At 38.8% G+C, this 27,867-nt stretch overlaps 1 protein-coding gene across 6 annotated transcripts in view; it reads left to right on the plus strand.

Annotated features, from left to right (window-relative positions):
- Window positions 1–27,867, plus strand: part of ITSN1 (intersectin 1) — a 136,584-nt gene that overhangs the window by 104,712 nt on the left and 4,005 nt on the right. For 4 of the 6 annotated variants that reach the window (XM_056328932.1, XM_056328933.1, XM_056328931.1 and 1 more), the window contains 11 exons: window positions 2,751–2,872; window positions 4,981–5,098; window positions 9,085–9,276; window positions 18,996–19,117; window positions 19,910–20,016; window positions 21,382–21,565; window positions 22,018–22,116; window positions 22,959–23,126; window positions 24,776–24,988; window positions 25,525–25,646; window positions 27,784–27,866. In XM_056328932.1, the coding sequence (XP_056184907.1) occupies window positions 2,751–2,872; window positions 4,981–5,098; window positions 9,085–9,276; window positions 18,996–19,117; window positions 19,910–20,016; window positions 21,382–21,565; window positions 22,018–22,116; window positions 22,959–23,126; window positions 24,776–24,988; window positions 25,525–25,646; window positions 27,784–27,866 (1,530 nt within the window). Of the gene's footprint in view, window positions 1–2,750; window positions 2,873–4,980; window positions 5,099–9,084; window positions 9,277–9,596; window positions 12,402–18,995; window positions 19,118–19,909; window positions 20,017–20,458; window positions 20,481–21,381; window positions 21,566–22,017; window positions 22,117–22,958; window positions 23,127–24,775; window positions 24,989–25,524; window positions 25,647–27,783; window position 27,867 lie in introns of those variants that run through there. The other 2 variants (XM_056328935.1, XM_056328936.1) reach the window with 2 other exon arrangements.

Here is a 27,867-nt window from a genome sequence, read left to right on the forward strand (position 1 = left end):
CTGAATATTATAATTGCCGAGGTAGTGAGAGAGGTTTTGCCTGACTTTTTTTTTTTTTTTTTTTTTTTTTTTTAAAAAGTAATTGATTTTGACAAACTCCTACAGTTAATTTGTTTGCTTGTGTTCGTTTTGCCTCCCGAGTGGCTCTAGGGTGGCGGAATCAATGTGGAAAAACCTGCAAATGCAGAGAGCTTACAGATTTTCTAGCAGTATAGACATGTTTCCTGCCAAATAGCTTGGTTGCTTTGCCTTCATACAGACAGACTGCTGCTGCTGGCTTTTCTCTGTGTAAACCTTTCTGCTCTCCTACTATATTTTACTTGGGAATTCTTTCGTCTGTCTTCTGCTTTTGCACCTTGTGTGCCAAGTTCCAGATCCATGTTTAAAGCATCTTTTTAACTTTCAGCTACTGGCCTTTTCATCACCTGTTTGGTTCCACCTCTGTGTGCCTGCCTCTCCCCTCTTTGATTTACCATGAGAGAGATTCTGCTGTAGTTAATTCTGCGTGTGTTGTTTGCAGTGACCTCAGGTTGCTTGTCATCTCTATGCTTCTTCATCCTCCTTATGCTGTTCATTTAAAACTTGTATGCTTCTCTGACCATTTTTAATTTTAGTAGTTGCACTTTTCTTCTAAATTTTAAGTAAACCATCTGATCATTTTCCTGGCAGTCTTCAAATCACTTTGTTGTTTCTTCCTGCAACAAAACTTCCCCTCTATTCCAAGGGAGTTGGCTTTGTGGTTTCCTCCGCCTACAACTGCCTTTTCAGTGATTGCTCCCTTTCTCTGCTTTACCAGCAGACTCCTCCTCTCCTTTCTCAGTCTGTGGGTGGTGTTTTGTTACTGAGCGCCTTTGCTGTTTCTCTTGGCCATGGGAAGTTTGGCGCTTGTTGACAGAGGGCAAAGCAGGATGGTACCCAGCACTGTTACTTTTTTAGTACAGCTGTCCGTGAGAAAGCTAGAGGCCACTTCTGCACGCTTGCTCCCTTCAGCCTTAGTCCCTTTTGCTGTTGTTGCTGTGTTGACTGCTAGTTCACCTCACACTCACGATCATGTTGCTTTCTGCTGCTGTGTAAAGGGACAAACTGACAGCAGGTGTGACCTTCTTCTGCTTAGATTTCCAGTGGCAGTTTTTTAGGATAGACTAGGTTGAAAATATATATACAGTCAGTAATCATAAATGAAAATAAGTGATGCAGTTTTTTTAATCAAGATTTTCAAATAAAATCTAAAATCTCAAGCAGTGTACTGATCTGTGGTCAGATAATTGCAGAGGTTTTAAATTAAGCTATCTGTCTTTGCACTGAAGCAGTTGAGGCACATTTATGCAGTCTCATACTAGCTCTGCTGTGGGCTTGTTCTAGGATAGTCTTAGACCACAAGCATAACCAATCAAACTCAGTGCCTGTATTGGCTGTTTGATGGTCCCCAGTTTTATTCGATGCGTTGCCGAATAAAATCCTCCTTTCTCTTAAACACAGGGTCAGAATGTACTATTCCAGGAAGAGTTTTTTCATAAAAACAAAAAAACAAATCCCCCGCGCCCCCCCCCCCCCCCCCCCCCCCCCGAAAAAAACCAAACCAAAAAAACCAACAAAAAAACCCCAAACCAAACCCCAAACTAAATCAAAAACAAAACCTTGGATTATTCTGTTAAGGAGGATACTTAAGTGATGAATGACTGTGTGCTGGGATCCTAAAGTCCTAAAGTGGAGTTTTCAGCAGTAACAATACTACTGTTGTGCTGCTGTGGGTGTCTGAGACCCTTTACAATTAATTGAAGGCTAAAAAAAATTCCCCATAGATTCCCCTTAACTCGTGAGTAAAAAGGGACTGTGTAAATGTAGCAGCCTGAAAGGTTTAGCTTACCAAAAGCTAGCTGCCATCTTCTGTTTACAAAATGTTCCCAGTTATCATAGTATTAAACATGTTCTTCACAATGCTAAACATGGTTTCATGACATGCTAAACCTGACTTAAAAGCTATCAGTAGGACATCAAAATACCTACAGTGGCTTATAAGCTCCTGTCAGTTCAAATTTGTTCCAAAAAATGGGTTAACCCTGCCAGACTTTGTGGTGACTAAGTTATCTCTTTCCACAACTGCTGTAAAATGGAGTAAACTGCATTGTTTGCTTAGGCTAATTTAATGGAAAGATAATTGTGAGCTCACGGTAGGTTACTCTGCATCAGATTCATGCAGGTAGGTGATATAAGGCACCAGTTTTCTATTCATGTTCATGGAATAAAGATTTCAAAATAAATGTTGTTTGCTACATTTTGAAAACATCCTTTCTTTTTTTCTAGTCTGGTGGCGAAAAGTTGTCTGCAGGCCTTTATTAGTTTGCAACTCTGTTACTGCAGCTTCTTCATGATATTGTCTCCTCTGTTTAGGGAGTTCAGTCTAAACTGATGCTGCAGAAATTTATTTATTGCAAAACAGTATTATGATACTTAATTTTAGGAGCCATATAGCTTTAATGATGGTCATAACTCTTCTCTGTTTCAAATATTATTTTTTTTTTATATATCCTACCCATAGAGCTGCTGCGCCTCTGTTTTATTGCTGGAGTGCTATGAACTTCTGATCTGTTCTATAATTACCGTATGTTTTCATGGAGCTACATAAATACATAACAATTTTATGGAAAAAAATTCAAAATGTGCCAGTCATAACAGCAGAGTTAATGTTGTATAGAATGTGTTCAGGTTTTTCCAATTTAACTTTTTTTTTTTTTCCCCTGCTTCAACAGAAATTGCCCAAGTTATTGCCTCTTACACAGCAACGGGTCCAGAACAGCTTACTCTTGCTCCTGGTCAGTTGATTCTTATCAGAAAGAAGAATCCAGGTGGCTGGTGGGAAGGAGAGCTCCAAGTTAGTTACTGGGTTTTTTTAAAATAAAATTCCATGTAAAAAGATTTGTAATTTTTAATGCATCAGTGATAAATGAAGATGTTCTGCAAGTAAGCATTTACAAATGAAATGTCTTTACAAAAATACACGTACATTCCAGTTCCTTGAACTTGGAAATAACTTTGGAGGACAGCAGGAGGAAGCCATTGTACCTCACTGTAAGTCAAGGATACCCATCTTTTGAATCAGACCCAGTGTGCATTCCACTCCTTTGTACATTTTCCTGGAGGCACTTCAGATATGAAAAATGAGTAGATTTTAGGGTGTATCATTTTGGCTGCTTTTGAATCCTCCAAGTCTTGTGTCCAGTAGTCTTCTTCATGTGAGCATAAAGGCAGTTGTCATGTCAGGTGGTGGGGAAAGCCAGCAATGCAACTGGAGTGTAAAGGACTGTTGGGTTAAGTGGCCAGGTCTACTTGTGTGCCCTGTTCCAAGAGTGACCATGCAGATCACGTGCATTTGGATCAGCTGATACCTGTCCGCAATGTGAAAGCGGGTGCACAGTCCTGAATGTCTTCCTAAGAAGCTTTCTAAATGGCTTCAGCCAAAAGTTTGGTTATCCCTTTTGTTGAAAGATTGAGAAGTATTTTACAGCAGTAGTGTTTTTGTAAAATGGCCGCCACTTTTTCAGGTTGCTTAATGAATGTGACGGGGTAGAATACCAGGCCCTATCTCAGCAACAGCTTGATTTAATGTAGAAGAGTGAAAAGAATGGTGTCTGTTGTGAGCATTGGGTAGGAGAGAGCTTTGGTGTTGTATTAGAAGATAATAGATAATAAAATATTTTAACCGGTTGGTTGTTTTTTGTTTTGTTTTTTTTTTTAAGAGTAGAAGTTGACAGTTTGGAAGCTTTGATTCTCAATGACTTTGTGGCAAATCTGCTTCCCTCCCACCTCTTCTCTTCTCCACTACCACCGAATGTGGTTTTGTTTGGTTTTGTTTTTTTAACAGGGAATGTTAAATGAAAGAATAGAATTTGTTTGTTTTTGCAGTGTAGGTGCTCACACTAACTCAGATATTTTTTTTCCCACATTACTACCTGCCCTTTTTGCCTCTCCTGGTGATTTTTTTTTTTTTCATCCTTTGTGGAGAAACACAAAAGAAACAAGCTTTGGCATGCTGGATTGGACCTGCAGTTTGTCTGTCCCAGTATCCTGTCTCTGACAGTGACTCACTGCAGCTGCATTACAAACTGAGAGCGCTGCTGTAGGCCACGTGCAGTAACCCGCTGCTCGCAGCGCACACACTTGTGGACCACACGCGAACTAATACATGTGTGCACCGTGTTTTTGTACTGATATCCTCTGATTAGATAAGCATGAGAACATGTAGTGTACTTTGCAAAACCTTAACATCTGTTGATTAGGATCATTTGGACAGTGTCTGACCGTATGTATTTGTAGTTGTCAAAGCTTAGTTTTTGTTTGATGGGAATCTGGCTTTGGGATTTTGTATCTGAATCCAAACTTTGCCCATTTTTTCTCACCATAAGGTTTTGCTGTTCTTCTAGCACTTAGTTAATGTGACATATGTTTATACTCTGTTTTTTGGGCAGGAGAGACTATTAAAAAGTTTAGATACTGTTTCTTTAAAAGAGAAGAGGTAATTTGGATTCTTAATCCCTACTTAAACTATCACAATCTAGGTTTCTGTTTAAATGCAGTTCTTTGCATAATGAAAAAGCATTTAAATGCTGCCACTTATTAACGGAATAGCTAGCTTAATATTCTAGAGTTATGGTTTAAACAGAATCAGGAGAAATCTTTCAGAAGAATCAGGATTGTAGTATTGATTATAAAGCACACAAAGTAGCAGCACTGTTAAGTGAAAAATCACTCAAATTAGTAGTTTATAATATTGGAACAGTAGTTATTTACTCTATATATTATGAAAGTTTACTTCTCTTAATAGCAATATCATAATATTAAACTATTGCCACAGTAATAGCTGACTTTTTTGTTATAAAATGCATTTTTCTATTCTAAAATAGTCAGTGTGACTACAAGTAGTTAAATATGAGGATCTATTGATAATTGTCTTAAAAGAATTGTGGTTTTTTTGTTTACTAGGCACGAGGTAAAAAACGGCAGATAGGATGGTTCCCTGCTAATTATGTAAAACTTCTGAGCCCTGGTACCAGTAAAACTACACCAACTGAGCTACCTAAATCAACAGCATTACCTTCAGGTAAGCAATGCAGTTGCATTAACTAAGTTACTTTTGTAATGTGTGTCATTTTCAATAGGACTTGAAAAATAATTATGGACATTCAGTAGAATATTTAGCATCTGTTATCCTAACTGCTTTGTTAAACTCTAATACTATTTTTTTTCTTCTAAATGAGAAAACCTAACAGTTGGTCTGTGTATTTACAGTAGTGGTTCCTCAAGTATGAACTGTTGAATGCTAAAAAGCCATCTGTGACATTACATCTTATAGTATAAGCATTCAAATTACCAGTCCTATTTCTTTGCACTAATTGTAGTAAAGGAGTTTTTAAAGGTTCAGGATGATCTGTGGGCTTAGCAGTTGAGGCACCTCTCATTCAGAACCTTTGATTTTTCAAAGGTGAGATGTGAGAAAACAACTCAAATGAAGATGTAGCTTTTTGTCCTGTATAGGTACTTACTTTAAGGTTTATGAACGGATGCAAGAGTAGTAGACCTTTATATTTTTAAAGGTATTTGTTACAGCTCCACTGCAGGCAATATCAAACAATCCTGTCAGTCTACTGTGAGGTATGAAGGCAGACAGAAGACGGAGAACAAGAAGTTCATTCCTTGTGACTCAATCTCGAACCATTTTGGGCTTGTGAGCTGGTTTAGTACTAAGTAAAGAGGATTCTTGTTAATCAAAATAATGCAGAATGGATGTATCTTCTCCTATAAGCCACCCAGAAGACTTGATGTGGTTGTCTATCATCAGTTTGGATTTGGTTGTGAGTGGCAAGGGATAAAACCCTACCGCTTCCCCAGGCCAATTTTTTACTACCTATCATTAAAATGAAGTGAGTGTTTCTAGATGAAAAATGGTAGTGAGCATAATTTTCTCCTTTAAATATGTATGAAGGATTATCAAGCTGTTTAGGGAACTAGAGTAAAATACTGAGGTATTAGTTTCATGTGCTATTGGTGTAAATAAAAGATATTATCTTAGAAGGCAATTTTATATTATATTAAGAAGGGAAATGTTACAAATGGTGCTATTTGGCTCCTTTGATGGTAGTCATAACGATGCAGAAAATCAGACTTCTACAAAGACTCACAAGTTTGTGTCCTGCAGTTAAAGTGGTAACTCAGCATTGAGACACATACTTTTACAAATCAATATGATGGGATTTTAAAAATTTTATTCATGTTTTTAAATGATTTCAAATTTGACAGTCTGGGACTTTTCACACATGCTAATAAAACTTTACAAAATGAAATTATTAGCACTTTTTTGTTGCATACAAACCAACAAAATCTTAATGACTTTCATTTTTATCAAGTTCAGCTTTGTTATAGACCTTTCATTTTGAAGGATGAGAAAAAGAATCTTGTCTTTCCATTAGGCTAGATGGCCTCACTAGCTGTGTGGTTGATGTGAAAGGTTAAGAGGTTAATGCTTGAGAAGCATCTTCATAGTGGAAGCACGTTTGTGGGGAGGCTTACTATAGCAAAAGACATGGGAAGCCTGAAGAAAAACCATCTGCAAGGGTTGAGTAATGCCCAAGGTGGTGCATTGTGAAGGCTTTGAGAGTGCCATGACTGTCTGGGTTTTGGAGGAAGGGTATCTATCAGAAACTAGTATCATCAAAACCTCTGCTTCTTTTGTCATTTTGTTTTGATGTATATGCTCTCCATCTGCCATAATGTAATGCAAACTGCATGACTTAACAACTTCTTTTTTTTGCCCCTTTTAAATTGTGTTGCATGGACACTTTTGCTTTATACTTTGAGGTTTTCTTAAACTTTGACTGCTTTGCGTGTGTCCCCTTCTAAACTTTCATCATGAACATGCCCTTCCTGGTGTTGAGGACTGATAAGAACTGTTACTGTGACTTGAAGCTAGTCAGGCAGAAGGAAGTTTACAATATAGGAATAGTGGGAAATGTGTTTCAACTGTTCTGCTTGTTTAAAGAGAGACAACATTATTGATGGTACTGATTGTGAGTGTTGTATGGGGACCTGGATTCCCTCTGCTGTTGCAGTAGGACTAGTATTAATCAACAGACAGTCCTTCTAAAAAGGAAACAAATGGATGAGAAGCACTGGAGCTCAGAGAAGATAAGCTATAGGTTGCTTCTCTAGCTAGCAGTGGCTTTTGGAGTTTAAAATAAGTGAAGAACTTCCTTGCTGGGACTACTATAAGAGCTTTGTACATAGGACTAAGGTGTATTCTAAGCTTTGTGACTAAGTGTAAGATCAAGATGGGGTCACTGCTTCAGGTTCAATTCAGGAGTCCTATCTCTTCAAGAATGCTCTTAAGATTATTTCCCCGAGCTTAAAGTGATTTTCAGGATCCCATTGGACTATTTAGATATTTTGATGATACTACTGGACAGCACCAAATTTCATAAAATTCTTTGAAGTAGAAGAGAATGAGCTCAATGAAAAATTCTTGAAAGAAATTAACTCTAGAATTGGTTACAGATCTGTTGGTGTATGTATTGTATTCAGGTGTGGTCTAGCTTAAAATTTGTTACCATTCTTGATGTTAGTAATAACCTGTAAACCTCTAACAGGAACGCCGTAAAACAGATTCACATGTCTTCAAAGGGAAATGTGAACATCAGTGGTGTTCACACATTGGAACTTATGTTGGCATAAAACTACCTAAGACAGGAGCACACCATAATATACATTCCTTTAGAAATGCTGGTTTATCTCCAGAATGCCAGAGAAACGTACACTTTGGTTAGTTGATGTGTTAGGTGTTACAAATGACAGTGAGTGCCCCTTTTAATTTTTTTCTTTTTTTCCCCCTTTTGCAAGTAACAAAGCTAAATATTGAGACATATGCAGATTCCTGTTAAATGTGGAGTTTATTTATGAACTTTGTGAACAGACATAAAGTTTTAGCTAAAAGTGGTTGAATAATTTCTGAAATATAAATTGTAAAAAAAAGAGAGGAACTATTTGATGAATTTAAGTAAGTTGCTGGTTGAGTACAAGAATGAAAATAGAAGAAAATTTTAGGATTAATATAATGGCTGATTAGATAGTCTTACGTCTCAAAGCAAAATACCAGAAGCCCTGTGACTTGGCATAGAGAAAACTGAGAAGTAAAGGAAGGTATGTATTTAAATAAACAGTTGTGCTGCTTTAGAGTATTAAACTGCTCTATTATAATTGAACAGAAAGGGCTTTTTTCTGAGAACCAGTCAGATTTGATGAGCTTCACAGTAAGGAAATAGGACAGATTCCAGCAGCCTATTTTCTGTGGTGCCAGAAAGGCAGCCTAAATGGCCTAGGATGCTTTTTATTTATCCCATCCTTTCCAAGATCTTTGTGTTCCTAACACCTCAGTGTTATTTTAAGTATATCACCATTGGCTTTCTCTTGAATTATGGAGGTGTGTTGAGTGTGTCTGCTGCTAAATTAGAAAAGAATGCCTTTTTCAGGCTTCAGGTAGTGGAACTTAAAATGTTTCCCAGACAGAAAAGTCCATTGACCTGTTCTGGTGGAAAGGATATTTTTCAGAACAGGATGGTGAGGATGCAATATGCAATTTTTATAGATGTACAACAAATTTGGTGCTTTTGTGGGCAAAATATATAAAAAGCAAAAGAGCAGTGCCAATAGAAAGCTAACATTCTTGAAGAGTTTGACTCTTTACTAGAATTCTAAATTTTTCCAATCTTCTCCTACTGTTAAGCACTTCCAAGCAAAAGTAGCTTGGGGACAGTTCCAGGCAGGTTACACCGTTGTCAGTTTGTACTGCTGTGCTCTGCCCTCTCTAGTGTGATCCTGACCCTTCAGTAAGCTGGGAAACTCTTTGGTGGTTTTTAAACTACCTTGAGCAAATTTGTCGAAGGCTTGGCTAAGCACCAGTACAGGGGCACAGGAGAGAGCGGCAGGACTACAGCAGGTCAGCGTAGTGTCTTGGAAACATACTGTGACATCTGTACGCATAGCTTATGTTTTGCTGAAATGTTACCAGTGCGATAGACCTCTTCCTTTATCTTACAGTGTGCCAAGTAATTGGTATGTATGACTACACTGCACAGAATGACGATGAGCTAGCATTCAATAAAGGCCAGATTATAAACGTCCTTAACAAGGAAGACCCAGACTGGTGGAAAGGGGAGGTGAATGGACAAGTGGGTCTCTTTCCATCCAACTATGTGAAGCTGACAACAGACATGGACCCAAGCCAGCAATGTAAGTGACCCTCTCTGCTGCCATGCTGTGATTATTTGTGTAGTACTTTAAGATGAAACATGCAGCATTGCTGTGATTCTGCTGTGGTTTGCAGAACTCAAAGCTTCACCACTGCTGCACTTGTCAAAGTCTCTTTGAAGACCTTCTGTAATGCAAACCTTATTTTACATTTGTTTTATTTTTAGTTCCCATCCCCTTTTTGTAGCATGTTACCCTTTATCATTTTTGCACCATGCCGTTTACATGCCTGACTCATTTTCCTAGCTTGAATTTGCTCATTGTTTTGTTTTGCTTATGTGTTGTTTTCCTCCTTTTTCTAGGAATCATATGTTGTCCATCCCCCACTCAGGCTTGAAAGTCCTCAAAGAGACCCACTATCCCATATCACTGCCCAGAGGGATGATGGGAGATGCAGCCTTGATCATGTGGCTTCCAGCATGATCATCTACTGCCTTCTGAGTAGAAGAACACACTGCAGAGCAGTTTACCTCATTTTACATTAGTTGCATGTAATCGCAATGTTTGAGTTAATTACCTACAGATATAGACACAAAATTAAAATGAAACAAACAAACAACAAAAAAACACACAAAAAAATCAGAGGATAGTGGGTCCTTTTGTGGCTTTCAGAGTTACCAAACTAATTTTTCCACCTTTGCACAGGTGCTTTCAGTAGTTTTGAAATTATTTTTAAATATATATTTTAGCCTTTTAAAGGAAAAGTATAAATGAAATTTCTTCATTGCAATTTTGTTTGTGCAAAAAGACCCACTATCAAGGAATGCTGCATGTGCTATTAAAATTGTTCCAAATGTCCATAAATTTGAGACTTTATGTATCTTTCTTTTTTATTGTTCACTTGTCCAGTGTTGTCAATATGTCTTCTTTTTTTATTTTTTTCTTTTTTTTAAATTACAAAAGAGCAGAAGGAGTTAAATCAATTTAAGGAACTTTAAATGTGCCCAATTACAGATAAGGTATTTTGTTGTAGTTATTGTACTGTATGTATCAGGTGTTCCTTGTTGAGTGTGTAATACATTGTGGAGAGAAGAAAGTAACTTCCTTCCAATGCAAGAGATATTAACCTTGCATAATGTTGTTATCCGAGTTATGTTAATTTTATTTTGCACATTACTTGTAGCTGCATACAGTTAGAAAACACCCTGGTTTGTGTTTGTCTCAGATATTATATTTTTTTGCATTTTCTTATCAGAACTCAATAGAATGCTACGTTCATGTGGGATTTGAGAATTAACTTCTTTATTTTCATCTTGGTTACATGAAGTTTGATTTCTCATTTTTACTTTCTTATGACTATGGAACAACACATTTTGAACAAGTAATTTTCCTGACAAGAAAGAATGTATAGAAATATCTCCCTGCAATTAATTTCCAATGTTTACATTTTTTTAAACTAGACTGTGGAATTTATACAGATTAATATTAAATGGAGCTTACAGTCAAATTTATGTAGTAGATGTGCTGTAGCTAAGCCATGTTTGTCTTTCCAGCATTAGTTACGAGCCTTTGATGAAATGCCTGGTGCTGTCAGTGCAGAAACCCTCCCTTCCCAATGCCTCAAGCACAATATAGCCATTCTACTAATTACTTTACCATTTAGTTATGTTCTGGTTTATGTATTTCATTTATTTCTAAATTTCATGCTGGCAGTGTTGTAGCGTTTTAACCCTACCCCATCTCCCACCTTCTGACCCGTCGTGCAGTGCAAAGAACAAGTGAAGCTCCTTATTCAATTGCACTTCAGTATTTCATCAATATGAATGTAAATTATATAAATATATAAAAAACTGCAGCTTTAACAACTGTAATACAGCCTTTAAAATTAGTTACATGTATAGATAATTAAATTCTTCATATAAAAGATAGACTAAAATGTGTTTGTTGTCTTGTTGCTGTGTACACACAGAATTCAGCAAGTGGCAATAGTGCATGTAATGAATATGCCACCAGAATAGCCTGAAGCCCGCCTGTTTAATTACAGAATGACACTTGTCTTGTTTCTTTGAATATTATTTCAATATAATAACTCAGATTGATCATGACTATCTGAAACTTTTTGCACCTTTCTTGCTTTATTCAGTGGTTTCTACGTGTTACAAAGCAGTTGATATTTTTTGACACTATACTGGTAGATGAATTAAGTATTCATTGTTGTTTTACCATGGGTTTACATTGACAGAGGATCTGTGTTTTATGCCAGAAGCTCTAGTCTTAAAACATGCACAATTGCACAGATTTTCTTTCTTTTTAGGATAGTATTTAACATCCACAATTTTTTCCTTTACTGCTCTGTCATTAAAAAAAAATTCTTCTCCATCATCGCCACTTGCTGAAAAATATGCTGCCTAGTATGACAGGAAATGAACAGAACGTAATACTTGTAATTTTCAGTGCCCATTGTTTTGCTTACTGAGGGTGATGTAGCCAGATTTTACTCCACTATTCCAATATTTTGTGCATTAAAATGTTATTTTAATGAAAGGATATCTCTATTTTCCCTTAATGAGCTGTTGTGTTGAAAGATTTATAATTTGACTAAAAGCCTTTGTCCTGAGGGGCATTGTTTTTTGTGACTTAAGGCCAGAAACATACTTTCTCTATATATTGAAATATTGGCAATACTTTGGGTATAGGGATTCAGATGCTGCTTCCCCCCCCCCCCCCCTTACTTCAAGTGAGAAGAAAAATAAAGCTGTTAATTATAATAATCTGCAGGCTACATGTTTTTGAACATGCTTCTTTAAAAATGCTGAGAGTGATGTCTCATCAAGGATTTTCAGAGTCACAGTGCCCTAAAAGTTCCTGGGATCAATTTTCCACCGAAGTGAAAACGACAGCCTGAAGTTGTCCCTCCTGTAGATGCACGCACGCACGCAGTGGTGTGTGTTGTGCCAGGACTCCTCAGGCAGAGGAGTACTGTGTACTGCTCAACAGAGCAACGGCTTTATCAATCAATTATTGAGAATAGTTAACTCACGAAAAACACATTTAAGATGTCCTAGACAAAGATATTCAAACCGTTGTGGCTTATATCGACGGACATTGTTGAAATACCTATAATGTTTATTTACTCAATTATTAAAGTTTTTAAGTGTACTGCTATAGCTTGGCATGGTAGTGTTTAATCTTCCTCATAATCAGTGATTTCTTGAGCAGCAGGGAACAAGATAATTGCACTTACTCTTTTTTACCTGTCTGCACTTTTGTTATATTTTTATATATATGTTTATGAGAAAGTGAGCATGAAAGCAGTTCTTTATTAAAGAAAATTGATGATTTCCATCAAAAAGAATAGTTTTTCAGGGTTGTGTCTCAATCCAGTTTTGACCCTCTCTCCTTCTGCCTGGTTCATCTGAAAAGATCTTTAACCTCCTAAAGCACAGGGTCCCCCTCCCACAGCCACAGATCCAGACTGCAGCAAGCAAACCTGTTCCCGAGAGTACGCCTGCCTCCTGCGATGGAAATGTGCCCGCACGCTTGTTTCTTTGGGCCTTGAATTTGTGGCTGCAAAGCCAACAGTAATGCCAGTCAAGGCTGAAACAAGACTTGCGTAGACAAAAATAAGAAACCATTAGATGACTTTTGATTTTATTTGTCTCTTAAGTTAATATTAAGGAAAAAATAGTCTCACTGCTGCCTAGTCAACTGAATGCGTTCTGTTGACGTTAACTTTCGTGTGCCAAGTACCTTTTTCCTTTGCACAGGAGGTCTCACTTAAGGGATGTAGAGGAGACGGGATTTAGAGACTGCCGCTCCAAGTGGTAGTGGGACCTTTTGTTCACAGTTTTTCTGTTTACCTTGAGAAGAATTCCCTGTGTATTCAGCTGCCAAGGAAGAATTTCCATGAATGTTCTTTCAGGGAATTTGTTAATATCAATTCAAATACTTTAAATCTGTCCAAGACAACTTAAGAGTCTGAAATGCAGGTTTATCAAGAACACTTTGCTTTATATTCAGAGTCAGTTTTATTTAAATCTCAACTCTTTCGGATCTTCAGTCCCTGTGAGCTCAGTGAACACATTTTAAAATGGCCTATTACCATAACCTTCCCTCAAGACAGCAAAGTAACTGCATGTTCTGGGTTTGTTCTCTGGTTTTAAAGCAGTTCTTTTTAGTTTTTCATGATTATTGACTCCAGCTATTTAATTTCTTGTTAAATAGCTCCTTCTATGCAGTCCTCTTCTGATTACAATATTTGGTTTATTTAAAACTTTTTTTTAGACAACTTCAATAAATCCAGGGACAATATATCTCAAGTACTACTTAATCAGTTGAATTGCAAGATAAGTACATGTACACAGACAACTGGGTAGTTGGCTGCTGTTTAGCCAAACAGAGAGCGCTGAGGTGACCTTATGCTTCCAAACCCTTAGAGAATGTTTTCAGAAGGTTGACCTGGATGCAGTTAAAAATGTAAATTATTTTCACAAAGACTTCATTTCCCACATGTAGACTTTATGGGCTTTTATACTTGTTTGATAGCTTGCAAAGGGGTACTTTACCATGAATAAGGATTCATTTTGAGTTACTGTTCATGTGAGGAGAAATTGTGAGAGTTATCTGAACTATCTGGTGTAACCTAGTAATGCTAACAGTGTGCGTAAACCTACTTCCGATACACGCAACAGAAACTTGTTACAGCAAGTTTCATAGCTGTTTTGTTCCCCTCCCCTTTCCATAAACCTTAATTTGGAAACATCATTAAAAAAGCTCTAAACCGCAAGAAGTAGCCTGGTGTAGTGCTCCTCCTCAGCACAAAAATTCAGATTACAATGTCTGCATAGAGCCAGATCAAACCTGTAACTCTTCTTCTGTAACTTACTAGTCTTGTGGAGCAACACAGAGTAAGTCAGATTTTTTAGAACAAATTTAATCTTGTGGAATAGTTTTAATTAAGCATCTCATAGAGAAGGTAGCTGTTGGTGTCTAAAGGTAGAAAGATGTTTATACCCAAGGTAGCTGTCCTACAGCAAGTGGGTGTAGGGCTTTTAGAAGGTGTAGGATTCCCTGTGGCCTTGTGGAGGTCCTTGGCTCCATTTTCTAGCACAAGTTTCTAATTTGTTTCTTCGTCCCCTCCCTACCTTTTTGAGCCTGACCCCTCGGCAGCAGCTGGCCCTAGCAGCAAGAAGGAAGCTCTGTGCCTACACGCCGTTTGGTTCCCGACTTCTATGTTTGATCTGTGCCGGTACCAGCTTTCACCCACAGAGTGCTGCTCTGACACTGCTGCCTCAGCTGAACACCCACCAGTGGACAGGTGTGAACTGGTGCCAGTGCTGGCAGACGCTAGCCTGAACTGGGCTCAAATTGGTGTCGCAGATAAAGGTTTTCTGTGCCCTGGTCAAGGTGGCTGAAATGGGATTCGTATTTTTTCTATTGTACTCATCTCTGCTAAGAGCAGTTTTCTCTGCTGAATTGTTTTGTATGTTGGGGTAAATCTGGATCCGGATGAGTGCTACAATCAATCTCGTTTGATTCCTTTGCTTTCTTTTTTCTTTTTCTTTTTTTCTTTTTTTTTTTTGTGTGTGTGTGTAACCTGAAGCCAGGAAAGACGACATTGGGAGGTCTGCCCGATAAAGTGAAAAAGTAATAAAATGTTGTTTGTTAAAAAGTTTGGACTTTTGGTCACCACATTCCTGATTCCAAGTGAAGTACCTGTTCAGCATCTTTATTTTTGGGGAAGACAATGTAAAATTGGACTGTGCGGTTCTTTCTGCTTGGATCTGTGGCTGATGCTCTTGACTGGTTTGCTGTTACTGTACAGTAAGTGGTCAGGGGCTCAAGATAGGTCCTGGTTCATAAATCAGAGGTGAGATTTAAAGTTACGTGATGTGGTATAAACCAGTCCAGGAGTTGGTTAACTCTGCCGATTTATATTTTTAGATGCATCCATGCCCTCACATGTGTAGGATTTTATTCTCTCTAGACAGATTCTGAAAAGGAAGTGGTAGACATGTTCTGTTTTTTCCGGATTTAGTAGGTTTCCTTCCCAACTGTCTCGCCTGTTGCCTTCCCCTCCTTCCTTTGATTGAATACTAAAACTTTTCTTTTTTCCGTAGAAAATAAGGTGTTAATCTAAAATACTGCAGAAAATTTTGCTACTGCAAAATCAAGATCGTGGTAATGTATCACAAGTCTATGTGTTGAGGGCTACACTCAGGCATGTTCTAGAATTAAAAAAAAAAAAAAAGGGAAAATCGAAATTGTTATGAAAGATGCTTGGCCTCCTGCGTGGATTAGCAGTGGCAACCACCTGATGATAGCTGAGTGATGTGAACAGGAGAAGGTGGCACATGTGTTAGTGGTGACTGGTCTTGGCAAAAACAAAGTAATCATAATATTTTGTAAGTGGGACTTTCCAGACTTGTTTCTAGATCCTATTTCCATCCATCTCAGAGGGAAATACTTTGCTCTAACAATAAACGGACATACTAGTCCATCTGAGAAATTCTAAACATGCTGAAGTCATTGAAAATAGGTGTGAAACGGGATTTTGCATCACAGAAGCTTGAGATGGAGAGATCTGTTTGGTACCAGACTCTGCTGTACTCAGCTAAAGCTTGAGAGTCTCTCAGTGGAGGGCCCGTCCCACAAGATATTTATGGGAAATTGGTTGCATCTGAAGCTAGTTGATAAGAAGGCTGAATGGTGAAACGTTAGTTTGTCTGAGTAAAGGAATGCAATCATGGTGTGCTATTCCCTTCTGCTTAAGGATTTGGAGGGAAACTGTGACACAGTTTTTTACTGCTTCTGGTTCCCTACAATAGAACAGATTCCTCTCTACTGTGATCTTGTCATTACGGACTAGACCAGTGTGAGGTTTACAGAGAAATCTGGAGTTGTTTAGAAAATCTCCCTGAATTAGAAGAAATCAGAAATTGTGCCCATATATGTAGATCAGTGAGTTCCACAGCAGAACCATCCTTCTGAAAAAGCAGCATCTCTTGTGCATTGCTTTCAAGCTTAGTTTCAGGGCTGACATTGAAAGGAAAAGAAACATGTTTACTACTTAGAATGATATTTGAAATAATTTTTTTACATTTTTAGAATCCCTTAGTTCTGCAGAAACCAGGACAGTCCTATGGTGATAGGAGGCCAAAGCACGGATTTATAGTTACAGCATTTGTATGTTGGTTCTGTAAGTCCAGACAGAGTAACGAGTCTGGTGAGTTGTGGGCAAATGCCTTTGCTTGGGGTCGTACTGGTTATCCAGTTAAAAGGCAGAAATCCATTTATTCACAGTGCTGTGAATATTTCACGTTAGCTATTGTAATTTCCCCATTCTTTTCTGAGTTTACTAGATCATAGCTAAGGATTCAAATTCGGCACCTTCCAGGTGGGATCCAGCACTGCTTTTCAGAGCAGGAGAGAAAATCGGAAAGAATAGGGCACTCAATAGCTGAAAAGACAAATGCCAGTGTCTCATTTTAAGTACCTGGGTGGCTGTATGCATGAGGAGCTATCTGTGCTTTAGGTTAGGAACGTTAACCAATTCCACGCTGAGGTCAGAGCCCCGTACTTAACCACAGCAGAGCTTTCCCATCTGTCAGTGGAAATGTCTTGTATCAAGGGTGTTTTCTAGCCCCTAGCAGGAGCCTCTTAGTAAATTGAATTAATGAATGATATTATTACAGCTGCAAGTGGAATTTAGATGTTCATCAAAGTACTTTGGCATCCATGAAAAACTAGCCAGAGCCCTGTGGCCTGACATTTCCACTTGGAAGGGGACTCAGTTCTTCTTTGGTGTTTTTAATACAAAGATGAGAAAAATCTTTGTGCTTGTGCACCTCATGAAGAAAATCCTTTCTCAGAAAAGTGTCTCCTGCATGTTCTGCTCAGATTGAAGCAGGCTATTTTCCCAAATATTTCATGTTCAAAAGTAGACCATTTGTTGAAATTCAGAGTAACCCATTTACAGCCCAGTTGGCTGGATGTCAAGCTAACCTCTAAAATATATTATGATTAAAAATGTTAAATGCTTCCTCTGAAAGGTTGGTGGTTGGAAACCACACTTCAAACCAAGGTCATCAGCATCTTTGAACAGTAAACTTCCCCAGCCTCTAGAGAAAAATAATTAAGCACTTCGTTTGCCTTTGATGAAGCTGACAGTGCGTGGGGAGAACTTGTTCTGTTTATTTGACCTCTGATTTACATGATAACTAAGAAAATGCTCTGAAAGCAGCCATTTATTAAACAAATGAAAGTTTTGGCTTTTGAAATGTGCCTAATGCTTTGATTATTTTGTCATAAAATTGATAATTTTCAAAACCTATATTTCAAGCAAAGTTTCAGTTGCATCTTCTAAAGACCTGCAGTGTACTGTATCTCAGTGGAACAACATGCTTCTGCTTCCAATCTGTTCTGTTATCGGCTTCTTAATCATAGAGGAAACTAGCTTGACTGTATCTACTTTTCTTCTTGGTTTTGGTTGGTTTTTTTTTTTATTATTATTATTTTTAAGTCAAATCTATCACTACCTTTTCAGGAGCACAGATCAGTTAAAACAACAGTTGAAGGTAGTCCGCGATAAACTTACTTGTGATACATGGGGACCTTGCTAGCAGCATAGTACAGAATCAGCTCCTCGGTTATGTTCAGGAAGCTAAAAATGCAGTAAATACTATACAAGTATTAACTTTATATGCACAGAACTGGAAGAGTTGTGCAGGTTGTGATGGGATTAGGACCACTAGTGGTTTACTTTGAGCATTTAATTAAGCTCAACTGAAAAATACTGGCTTACAGAAAAAATTCTAATTATTATGTAATGTCTAATTCAGACTAGGAAATAAAATTTGAGATTCTAGAATTTATACAAAAATTCTAGCGTCTACACAGGATGAACACAAGGGAGGTGGTTTGCAAAAATTAAAGGATGAAACTGATGGAAGATGAGTTCTTAGTTACACACTTACCCCATGCTTTTAAACATAAATGATAACAACAATCAGCCCTTTGGTTTGGCCTGTAAATTACTGAAATATGTGGAGTGATCTCCACTGACCTTCATGTGTTCTGGCTCAAGTCCTTCAAACACTTAGAAGCAATGTTTAATTGAAGTGTGAAGAAGTAAATAAGCTCTGCAGTACCTTCTTGGTCAGGATGCCTACTTTGACTAGAAGGATAAAGGTGAACCTTGAATTTAGAGTATCAATAAGTTGAGGGCTTATATAGAATTCTAAAGTGCCCATCAGACCATTAAGGTCACTATAGTGCTCTTGCCCTAATTCTGTTCCATTTTAGGGTATCTCTACATTTTCATTGGCAGTAATACCAGATGAAGTCTTTGCCTTTTTTTTTATTAGTAGCCATCCATTTGAGGTTTTGTTTTACAGCATGGCTCCAGTTGAATGACACAACTGAAGGGGACAGTGAACCTCAGAGTGAGGTTGGAAATGGGCAAGTGGTGGTGAGAGGGATTTTTAAGCTTTGCTGCCAGAGAGAAGATAGCATTTCAAGATGGGCTTGAGTTACCAATTAAAAAAAAAAAAAAAAAAAAAAAAGGCAAGCTGTTAAATAAAATGTTTTGAGTCACTGAGGGATGAAGTGTTGTTAGTGTTGTGCCATTACATGTGGATAATGATTAAGTGAGCTGAACAGGCAGTAGTTACAGGTCATTAAGTGTTACTTGAACTGCTACAGATCTGAATCAATTTGCGAATGACCGTAACTAAAATCTAGGATCCTTTTGTGTTTTCCAGGGTGCGCAGACTTGCATCTTCTGGATATGTTGACGCCTACTGAAAGAAAAAGGCAGGGATACATCCACGAGCTAATTGTCACAGAAGAAAACTATGTAAATGATCTGCAGTTGGTCACAGAGGTAAGACAGCACAGCAGCTTAAGTAGCAGGTTTTAATCACTCATCTTTATACATATATGTATGTAGACACATATGCATGTGTGTATGGGTGTGCATGAAATTAATGTTAAGCCCTTGTGTTACTGGCACCAAAGCACTGTCTAAAGTATCATTCTACTAAACCCTTTTTACTCCTGATTTTGAACGTTTATTTCTCATGTAGAAGTTCTTGAAGCTTGATGCACATTTTCCACATTCATGGTGGCACTCGGTTATCACTGTGATTTTCTTTAAATGTTAAAAGGTGCATCTCTTATGTGGAAGAAAGGGAATTAGCACAGGCAACTGACTTAGACAATTCTTTTGACAGAGAAGGAAAGCTTTTTTTTTTTTAAAAAAAAAAAAAAGAGGTCAAGATATGCAAACCTGAGACACTGTGAGATAAATGAGAACTTCCATAAGAGTCCAAAGTAAAATGTATTTTCAGTAGTATTATCACAGCAATCGTGGGATATTTTGCAGGAGACCTCAGACCAGACTAAAATTCCGAAGTTTCAAACAGATTATCCAGGTCAAAACCAACACAAATTGAAATTGTTCTCTTAAAGCCATGCACTGCTCACATATTGTTAGGGAACACCATGGATCCCTAGGGCACAGTGCATGTCTGAAGTCTCTTCCACTGAGTGTCAGGTGCTACACTGATGTAAAATTTTCTCACCTTCAGGCTAAGGAAATGAGCATCATCAGTCTTAGTCACTTTGATTATACTACTATATACTTTCTAATTTGCTTAATTTTCTGAATCTCTAGATCTTCCAGAAACCACTAATGGAATCTGAGCTGCTAACAGAAAAAGAAGTTGCTATGATTTTTGTTAATTGGAAGGAGCTGATTATGTGCAATATAAAACTACTGAAGTAAGTGGTTTTTTCCCCATACTTAGCAATAACAAAATCATGGGCCTCTCCCCCTGCTTCTACTTTTAGCTGCATGAAAATATTTGCCACTTATGCAAATAGTAACCAAAAGGACCATGCATTTTTCCTTGTTGGAAAAAGCAAAGTATTAACAACGTTTCCTATGACTTGTTGTTGTTGAGAAAAATCCAGCAGTTTTTTGCTGAGTAACTATTTGCATTTACTTTGCTCTGAGCATACATGTGCTTGAGAAGGCAAGATCAACTTCTCCTGCAGCATAGTGCCTGCCAAGGCTACCCACAGTCCTGTTGTAGGCTTTTACTTCCTCTGTCACAGCTCATACCTAGTTCCAGTCCTGTTACCCCTGAATGCAGAACAAGGGACAATAACCTCTGCCTCCCTTATCCTGAGTTAGCTAATGCATTCCTTTAATTATTGTAAGCTTATAGCACCTGAATGAGCTGTTTTGTGAGAAGTGACGCCCACAAAGCCTGGTTTCCTATGGATTTGTGCCTAGTGTACCGTGCACCCTTCCTTTCAAAGTCTCCAGCTACTGCAACCCCAACTGTCTACCATGAAACTCCATGCAGTGCAAGTACCCTTATTTCTCCCTTAATTTTCTGTGGCCTCTGATGGATCCAGTTCCTACTTGCATCCTTCTCACCCGTCCCTATTGCTTTGGCAAGACATAGTAAACGCTGTGGCTGATTCAGAGGAGGCACATGCACACAGGTTGCTCATCTGGTCATTGCCAGAGCCAGGATTGAGTTAAACCTGCATCATCATAACCAAGAGGACTAACAAAGTTCCTTTCTTCCCTACTGCTGACTTTTGTTGAACTTACAGGAATTTTACAACTTTGAGGTATCTTCTTTTTTGTAACATGTATTTGAAAAGGGCCCGCCCACAAGTTGAAAACAGTGGCAGTGATGGGACAGATATCCAAGGCAGCTCAATGTCAATAAACCCCCTTTCCTTAGGAAACCAGGCTAAAAGTAGAAGTTGCTTTGAGCTTAAAGTAGTGAGAAGGTTTTTATCTCTCATTCACTAGCACATTAGTTAGTCTTTTTCTAAACTAATAGGAAAGGAAATTATATTCTTTTTTATATTGTATCTGATCTGGCACTGCATTAAGTGATGTCAGATAAAAGTTTGGTTACCACAAGAAGGAAAAAATGTTGGCTGAGGTTGCAATCTTGATTATTGAATTCTTACAATATGCAATAAATCTTGTGGCTGATCTACTTGTTATTCAGGGGTCTATTTGTTTCAATAATAAATAAGGATCTTGCCATTTATTTCAGAAATGAGGAATCATTCTTTAGTGGTCTACTTATACAACACACATGACCTTTTCGTGTTTAGGGCTTTGCGTGTGCGTAAGAAGATGTCTGGAGAGAAGATGCCAGTGAAAATGATTGGTGACATACTGACAGCTCAGCTGCCACACATGCAGCCTTACATTCGGTTCTGTAGCTGCCAGCTCAATGGGGCAGCGCTCATCCAGCAGAAGACAGATGAAGTCCCTGAGTTCAAGGAGTTTGTTAAAGTAAGAGAAGAAGCAATCACCGTTAATTTTGTACGCTAAATTTAGCTCATCATTTTGCTAATTTGCAGAACACAGTCTCAAATAGTGCTCAATGTTAGGCTAGAATGAAGAGTCTTCAGACTTAAGCACTCACTCAAGGAGTACGTTTTTTTCATTGAAGGAGTACATGTTTTCAAAGAGCTCTGGAGCTCTAAAATAGTTTGTTTAATCATGGTTTTGCTGTAAAGTGCTGGGACAGTAAGAAGAGGCCCTTCTCTGGTACAGGCAAGGCAGGTGAAGAATACGTTGTAAAAAAATACTAGAAATTCTACTGCACTGACTGTGATCTAAGAACAGATTTAGCTGAGGCATGGTGTTCATTTATTGCCTTACCTTTTCCTTTCTTGGAGGGGCTCATTTTCCAGGGTTTTAAACAAACTGACTAACAACATTTTACCTCTCTAATGTTTCAGAGGTTAGCAATGGATCCTCGCTGTAAAGGAATGCCACTATCAAGTTTTCTACTAAAGCCTATGCAACGGGTAACAAGATACCCACTAATAATTAAAAATGTACGTTCTTTTGCAAAGATGATGTTTTTGATGCTGCTTTGCTTATAGCTTGATTAGAGGGTAGTTTTCCTATTTGTGCCAAGCTTTGTCACTGTTAGATATCTGATGTGCCAGGGAACATGGGAAAGCCTTTTATGTTTGACCACACTAGAGAAGATGCAGTAACTCATTTGGCTTCAGCAAAATGACTCAATATTTCCATTAGAAACAGAGGTGAAACTTGTGCACAGAGAACCAGAAGGCAGTAAATTCTGAATGAAAACTTTGAAATTCAGGTAACAGGAGTAACAGGTCAATCTTAAGCTCATCTTTGCCTTTTTCCACAGTATCATTCCCTCCCTGTAGTCTGGTAAATGACATTCAGTGTGCAAGCCTGAATGCCAGATTGTTGCAAGTTACCTTACTGTGCAGCTTACATCACTGGATAACTTACAACCCTTTCCTAACTTTCATTTGTTGCCTAACACTTACCATCCTGAATAATGCTATTGAACTTGGCCCAAGACTTTTGCAGGAAATAATTATAAATTGGATGTTGACATTTAAGAGATTCCTTAGAACAGTCATTGCTATATTTCTGTGTATGGCTGGAATTTGTGTACTTATGTCAGAAGAGTGAGCAGTGTACTGATGCAAAGGCTCTGCAGGCAGGCGTTCATTTCAGCTGTTCACAAACAGACTGTGAGATTGTCTCCTATTTTTCATGTTTGTCAAAGAGGAAAAGGAATGTGGAACATTCTGGCTCTGATGAAAATGAAAAAATAAAAATTATAGAGCTGACAATATGAATACATTTTAACTGCAGATAACGGAAAAGGCTAATGTATTTTATTTATCTATAGATTATAGAAAACACTCCTGAAAACCACCCTGACCACAGTCACTTGAAGCATGCTCTTGAGAAAGCAGAAGAATTATGTTCTCAAGTAAACGAAGGTGTGCGGGAGAAGGAAAACTCAGATAGGCTGGAGTGGATCCAGGCTCACGTTCAGTGTGAAGGCCTGTCAGAGGTAAACAAAGTGCTGTCTAGAGTAATGTAAATACAGGCACACTTCTCCACCAGTTGGGAAGATACCATGGCTCACTTGCAGCACTGCATCAGGGGACAAACAGTGTAATTAATCAAGTCATACAATCTCCAATCCTTTGTTTTCATCTTTGTTTGGCTCCCTTTCACTCCTGCACGTGATCCTTTTTGCTGATCGTGTTACGGCCTTCAATATGGTAAATGCTGCTTTTGTTGCCTGGCTCTGGGCTAGTACCAGGTTCAATGCCGCAATTTTCAACCACTATTTTCCAGTTTCACAGCTCTTTATAATACAGTGGTTATTGGACTGCTGTATGCCATCCTGAAGCTATACCTGACCATTCTGGACTGGAGTGCTTTAAAACTCGTAACAGAAAATATTTTTTGTGATAAAACTTTGTAGACATTTTGAAAATTCAAGAATACTGATCAAGTCTCTCTCAAGACTTTACAGAGAGAACTACTGCCTCCCATTACATACTGCTTTTTAAAGTAACGTGCTGAGTTTCTCTACAGAAGCTATAATGAAAATATTGTGTCAGAGTATCTTGCAAAAGAATGGAGGGTATTTTGATGGCCTCCCTATTACTGGTGAAGATAATAGAGGCAGACAGATCACAGCTTAATTTTCAAAGTATGCACTGAATTTTCAGTTCTAGAAGATAAAAAATAATAATTACTGGTTGGTTTATAAACTGGAAAAAATTGCATTTCATCTTACGAAATCTGTTTCAGAATAAAGACATGTATGACAATGTCAGAAGGGTCAAAGACACATTCAGCTGTCTTACAACTACTGCCTGAAGGAAGATGGCCTCTTTTATCTTTTGTACATGATGTCTGGCCCTAGAACACCAAAAATATTACCTGGAAGACCAACTGGCTGCTTCAGTAATGCCAGTAGCAGCAGCCTTGAGTCCTGGGCAAGGGGCAATCCAGTTTTCCCCTGGTTTTCTGTTTTGAGATGTTTCTAATCTGTGAAGGGAGCCACCCCAGATCTAGCTGCCCAGCCAACTAGGGTGGTGAGAACTGTACCATCACCTAGCAAAAATAAACCTGACAATGACACTTTAGGAAAGGGCAAGCCTCTAACCACCTGGTAATAACCTCCAGATGTCTTAAATTCTGCCAGTTCCAGCCAGCGGTCAGCAGCCGTCCTCTAACCCCAGGTATCTTGTGTACACAAAGACAGGCTATCTGGAATTCCTTTGGTATGTTTTATTGGGTGAAACTCAAAGACAGTTCAGAAACCCAGGCCTTGTTAAGAAAGCTTAGCATTTGGAGAGGCCATTCGCATAGCTACTGCTAATCCAGGACAAGTCAGCATCAGCTCAGTTCCACTTGCAGAGATGCATGCGCATGGCAGAGAAACTCAAAAGGAATTTTTGGCTTCTCTCCGACTGTCCAGGCAATGCCACATGCAACTGATAGGCTGCCTTGAAGTTAATTTTCACGTGGCCTTTCTATGACTTGCACTGCTTATCATGCGCAAGGCAGAGACATTGCTCATCATCCCTGTGACACCAATTGAAACCAATGTCAGGACTCAAAACTGTATTTGATCTCTTTCAGGGGAACCTCGATTGTTTTACTTTATACAGTGCGTTGTTGTTCTTCTTCTACTTTTCGCAGCAACTCGTATTTAATTCTGTTACAAACTGCTTGGGACCACGCAAGTTTCTGCACAGTGGGAAACTCTATAAAGCCAAGAGTAACAAGGAGCTGTATGGCTTTCTGTTCAATGATTTCCTTCTCCTGACTCAGATCATAAAACCTCTTGGCTCTTCTGGCACAGACAAGGTCTTCAGCCCCAAGTCTAATCTGCAATACAAAATGTACAAAACTGTAAGTACCCCTCTTAAGTGGGGGCTGAGATGGTTATGCGCTAACAGTGCATATAGCGGGCAGCAGCTCCCATACCGGGGGTGTGGGCAATAGCCTTGATATAGAAAAGGTTTGAAAGCTTTGGCGTACGCTGGAGATTCCAGCAACTGATTGTGAGAAAGCTGGTTGTTTGCCTTAGTGAGGTAAGAAAGATGCTTTTGGAGTTTTGCTAAAACAACCTCTTCAACAAGAGGCCACGTGTGTCAGGGAGTAACGGGGAGAGTAGCGTTTGCTACTCTTTGTGGGAAAGGGGAGACTGCTATGCTTCGTGAGGCTGCTTGTTTACTTCAGGGGAAGTGTTCCCAGACTCTGGAGGCAGCTGTATCTTTGATAAGAAGAAAGTTTTTGAAAATGACATATCTGAAGAAAGGTGGGAGGCAGGCAGAAGGGGAAAGATACTGCAAGCACAAGATAAATCTGTTATAAATTGCTCTGTGTTGAATGCATCTGTTCAGATACTGTGCAGTAGAACTCTAGCTTTGCCTAATGTTTTACAGCCCATTTTTCTAAATGAGGTACTAGTAAAATTACCCACAGACCCTTCTGGAGATGAGCCCATCTTCCATATCTCCCACATTGATAGAGTCTATACGCTCCGGGCTGAAAGCATTAATGAAAGGTAAGTACCTGTATAGGCCGTGTTAGTACTGAAAAGTCTGGTGCAAATGTATATGATGTACATACACATGCATAGCAGTCTCCAGGCAGTTTATCTTACAAGACTGGAGAATTGTAAGATAAACTTTTGCTTGAGAATACGGTGGTACTCAGCATTTGAAGAGGAGGGAGAAATAATGACATTTCCTGAATTCTGGTAAGACCAACAGTGAAATAGCTAGTAGGGCTGAAATACAGGCCGTATTTCCTAACATTTATGTTAGCATAAGGAAGCCAAAAGATGCAATGCTATCTTCTTCGGTTACCATCTGTTTGTGCCAGTGCAGGCATTCTTATGGCTGTAAGTTGAATTAGATTGAGGAAAAGGACAGAATTAGAACTTGAAGCAAAAACCTATCAAACTAAACCCAGTTAGTTTTAATCTGGTTCAGTCCAGACTGAAACAGTCAAAGGAACAGCAACCTCAAAATGTCGGCTCGTGATTTTTATCTCTGGCAAGCTTACAGAGAGAGGACTACACTGACTTATACTGAAAACATTTCTGTATGCAAATGTAAGGTCCTGAAAGGTAACTTTTGTTAAAAAATGAAAGTTGGAAGTGCAGCAAACCTCCCCCCTCCCTTAGTATAGACATTGTATTATGTCGGCTTCAAATGTATGGCTCCTAAAAATTCTGATACATAAAAATATATAAAACATCTTTGCTCCCTGCCTGCCTGACAGTGTTATTCATTATTATTTATACACACAGTTTTTCCTTGCAAAAGATTGTACTTTTGTGGGTCCCATTTGTCCTTTGGGATGCTGTCTGTCCATCTGTGCCACAGAATGAACGAGCATCATGGTTAGACCCTTGGTGATGAAAACTGGCACAGCCTTTTCACCTTAAGATCTGTTGTGCGAATCAGACTCTAGCAATAATCATCCGTTCTGTGTCAGAGCACTCAGAGCAGCAGTCAGAAAGATTTAAACTCTGCACTGCCTTCATCCTACCTAGCTCGAGGAACATCAGTGAGATGCTTAGGCACACTACGCTGGACCATCAGTGGAAGGAGCCAGATCTTCACATCCTGAATGGCCTCTGGAGGTGCCTGTCTCTCTTCATTCACTGCAGAGAGAACCCGTGAAAACTGTTATCTGAATTTGGCCGCTCTAGTCAAATGCCTTTGACTTTCTTTTATGCCAGAATTGCTTACTAAATAAATGCAGCATTTTAAGTGAGATACTTTCAGGTTTTCAACATAAGAGCAAATAAAACATTAGCATCAATGGGTGATTCATTTACCCATTTAATCTTAAAAGAACCTTTATGATCAAAGGCTTGGTATACTTCTGAAGTTGCCATTTAGGGCTGAGCTGGAAGGCAGAATTGTCCTGAAGTGTTTAGTTTCTTGAACAGCTTTCTGTGCAGCAGAATGTGAGTGTTCAGACCCAAATCCCAGCCAGTATCAGAGCAGCAGCTCTTCATTTTTGGATCAGAAATGGATCCACAACTCCTAGGTTCTCTCATTTTTCCTTGACTCAGGTTTCAGGCTCCCTTGTATGTCACATCAACTCTTCTAAACCCCTGAAGTCCCTTGATACCCCTTCTTCTGTACTTCTTTGTCAATCTTTCCACTCAGTCTCTGAAGTATGAAATGGTTTCCCAGGAGACCTCATAGGGAGCCATGATCTTTTGTCATCCATATAGTCCTTGAGTTGTGGTTCATGTGTCCCGAGGCTCAGAAAGATTTTTGGTATGAAACCTCAGGGGTAAAGAAAAGGGGACAGCTCTGCAACATAGCTGTCTTGTATCTACTAGCTACAAGAAGTTTGTTTATTACAATAAAGCAGAAGGATTGGTGAAAGCAAGCCTGTTGTCTGTACCTTTTGGTTTCTCATCCAGTCCCCCTTGCTTGTGATTCTCTTGAGCTTTCTTTGTGTGGTGGGATCTCCTGGCTTAGGATGGTTACATTTCTGCAGGTGCTACACATTCCAGTAAGATCTCTTCCAGGCAGACAGCTTCAGGGTAGCAGAGCCTGTGATGGGGCCAGAGCCTTGGTTGGGAAGGAGGGACAGCTTTACTTTTGTCTGCTGTGCTCCGGGGAAGGAAAATGGAAATGGTATTTTGCAACTTTTTTTTCCCATTCCTTCTGAAGGACTGCCTGGGTTCAGAAGATCAAAGCTGCTTCAGAACTATACATAGAGACTGAAAAGAAGAAGAGGGAAAAGGCCTACTTAGG

The sequence above is a fragment of the Falco biarmicus genome, chromosome 2, assembly GCF_023638135.1.
Source record: "Falco biarmicus isolate bFalBia1 chromosome 2, bFalBia1.pri, whole genome shotgun sequence".
NCBI classification, from domain to species: Eukaryota; Metazoa; Chordata; class Aves; order Falconiformes; family Falconidae; genus Falco; species Falco biarmicus.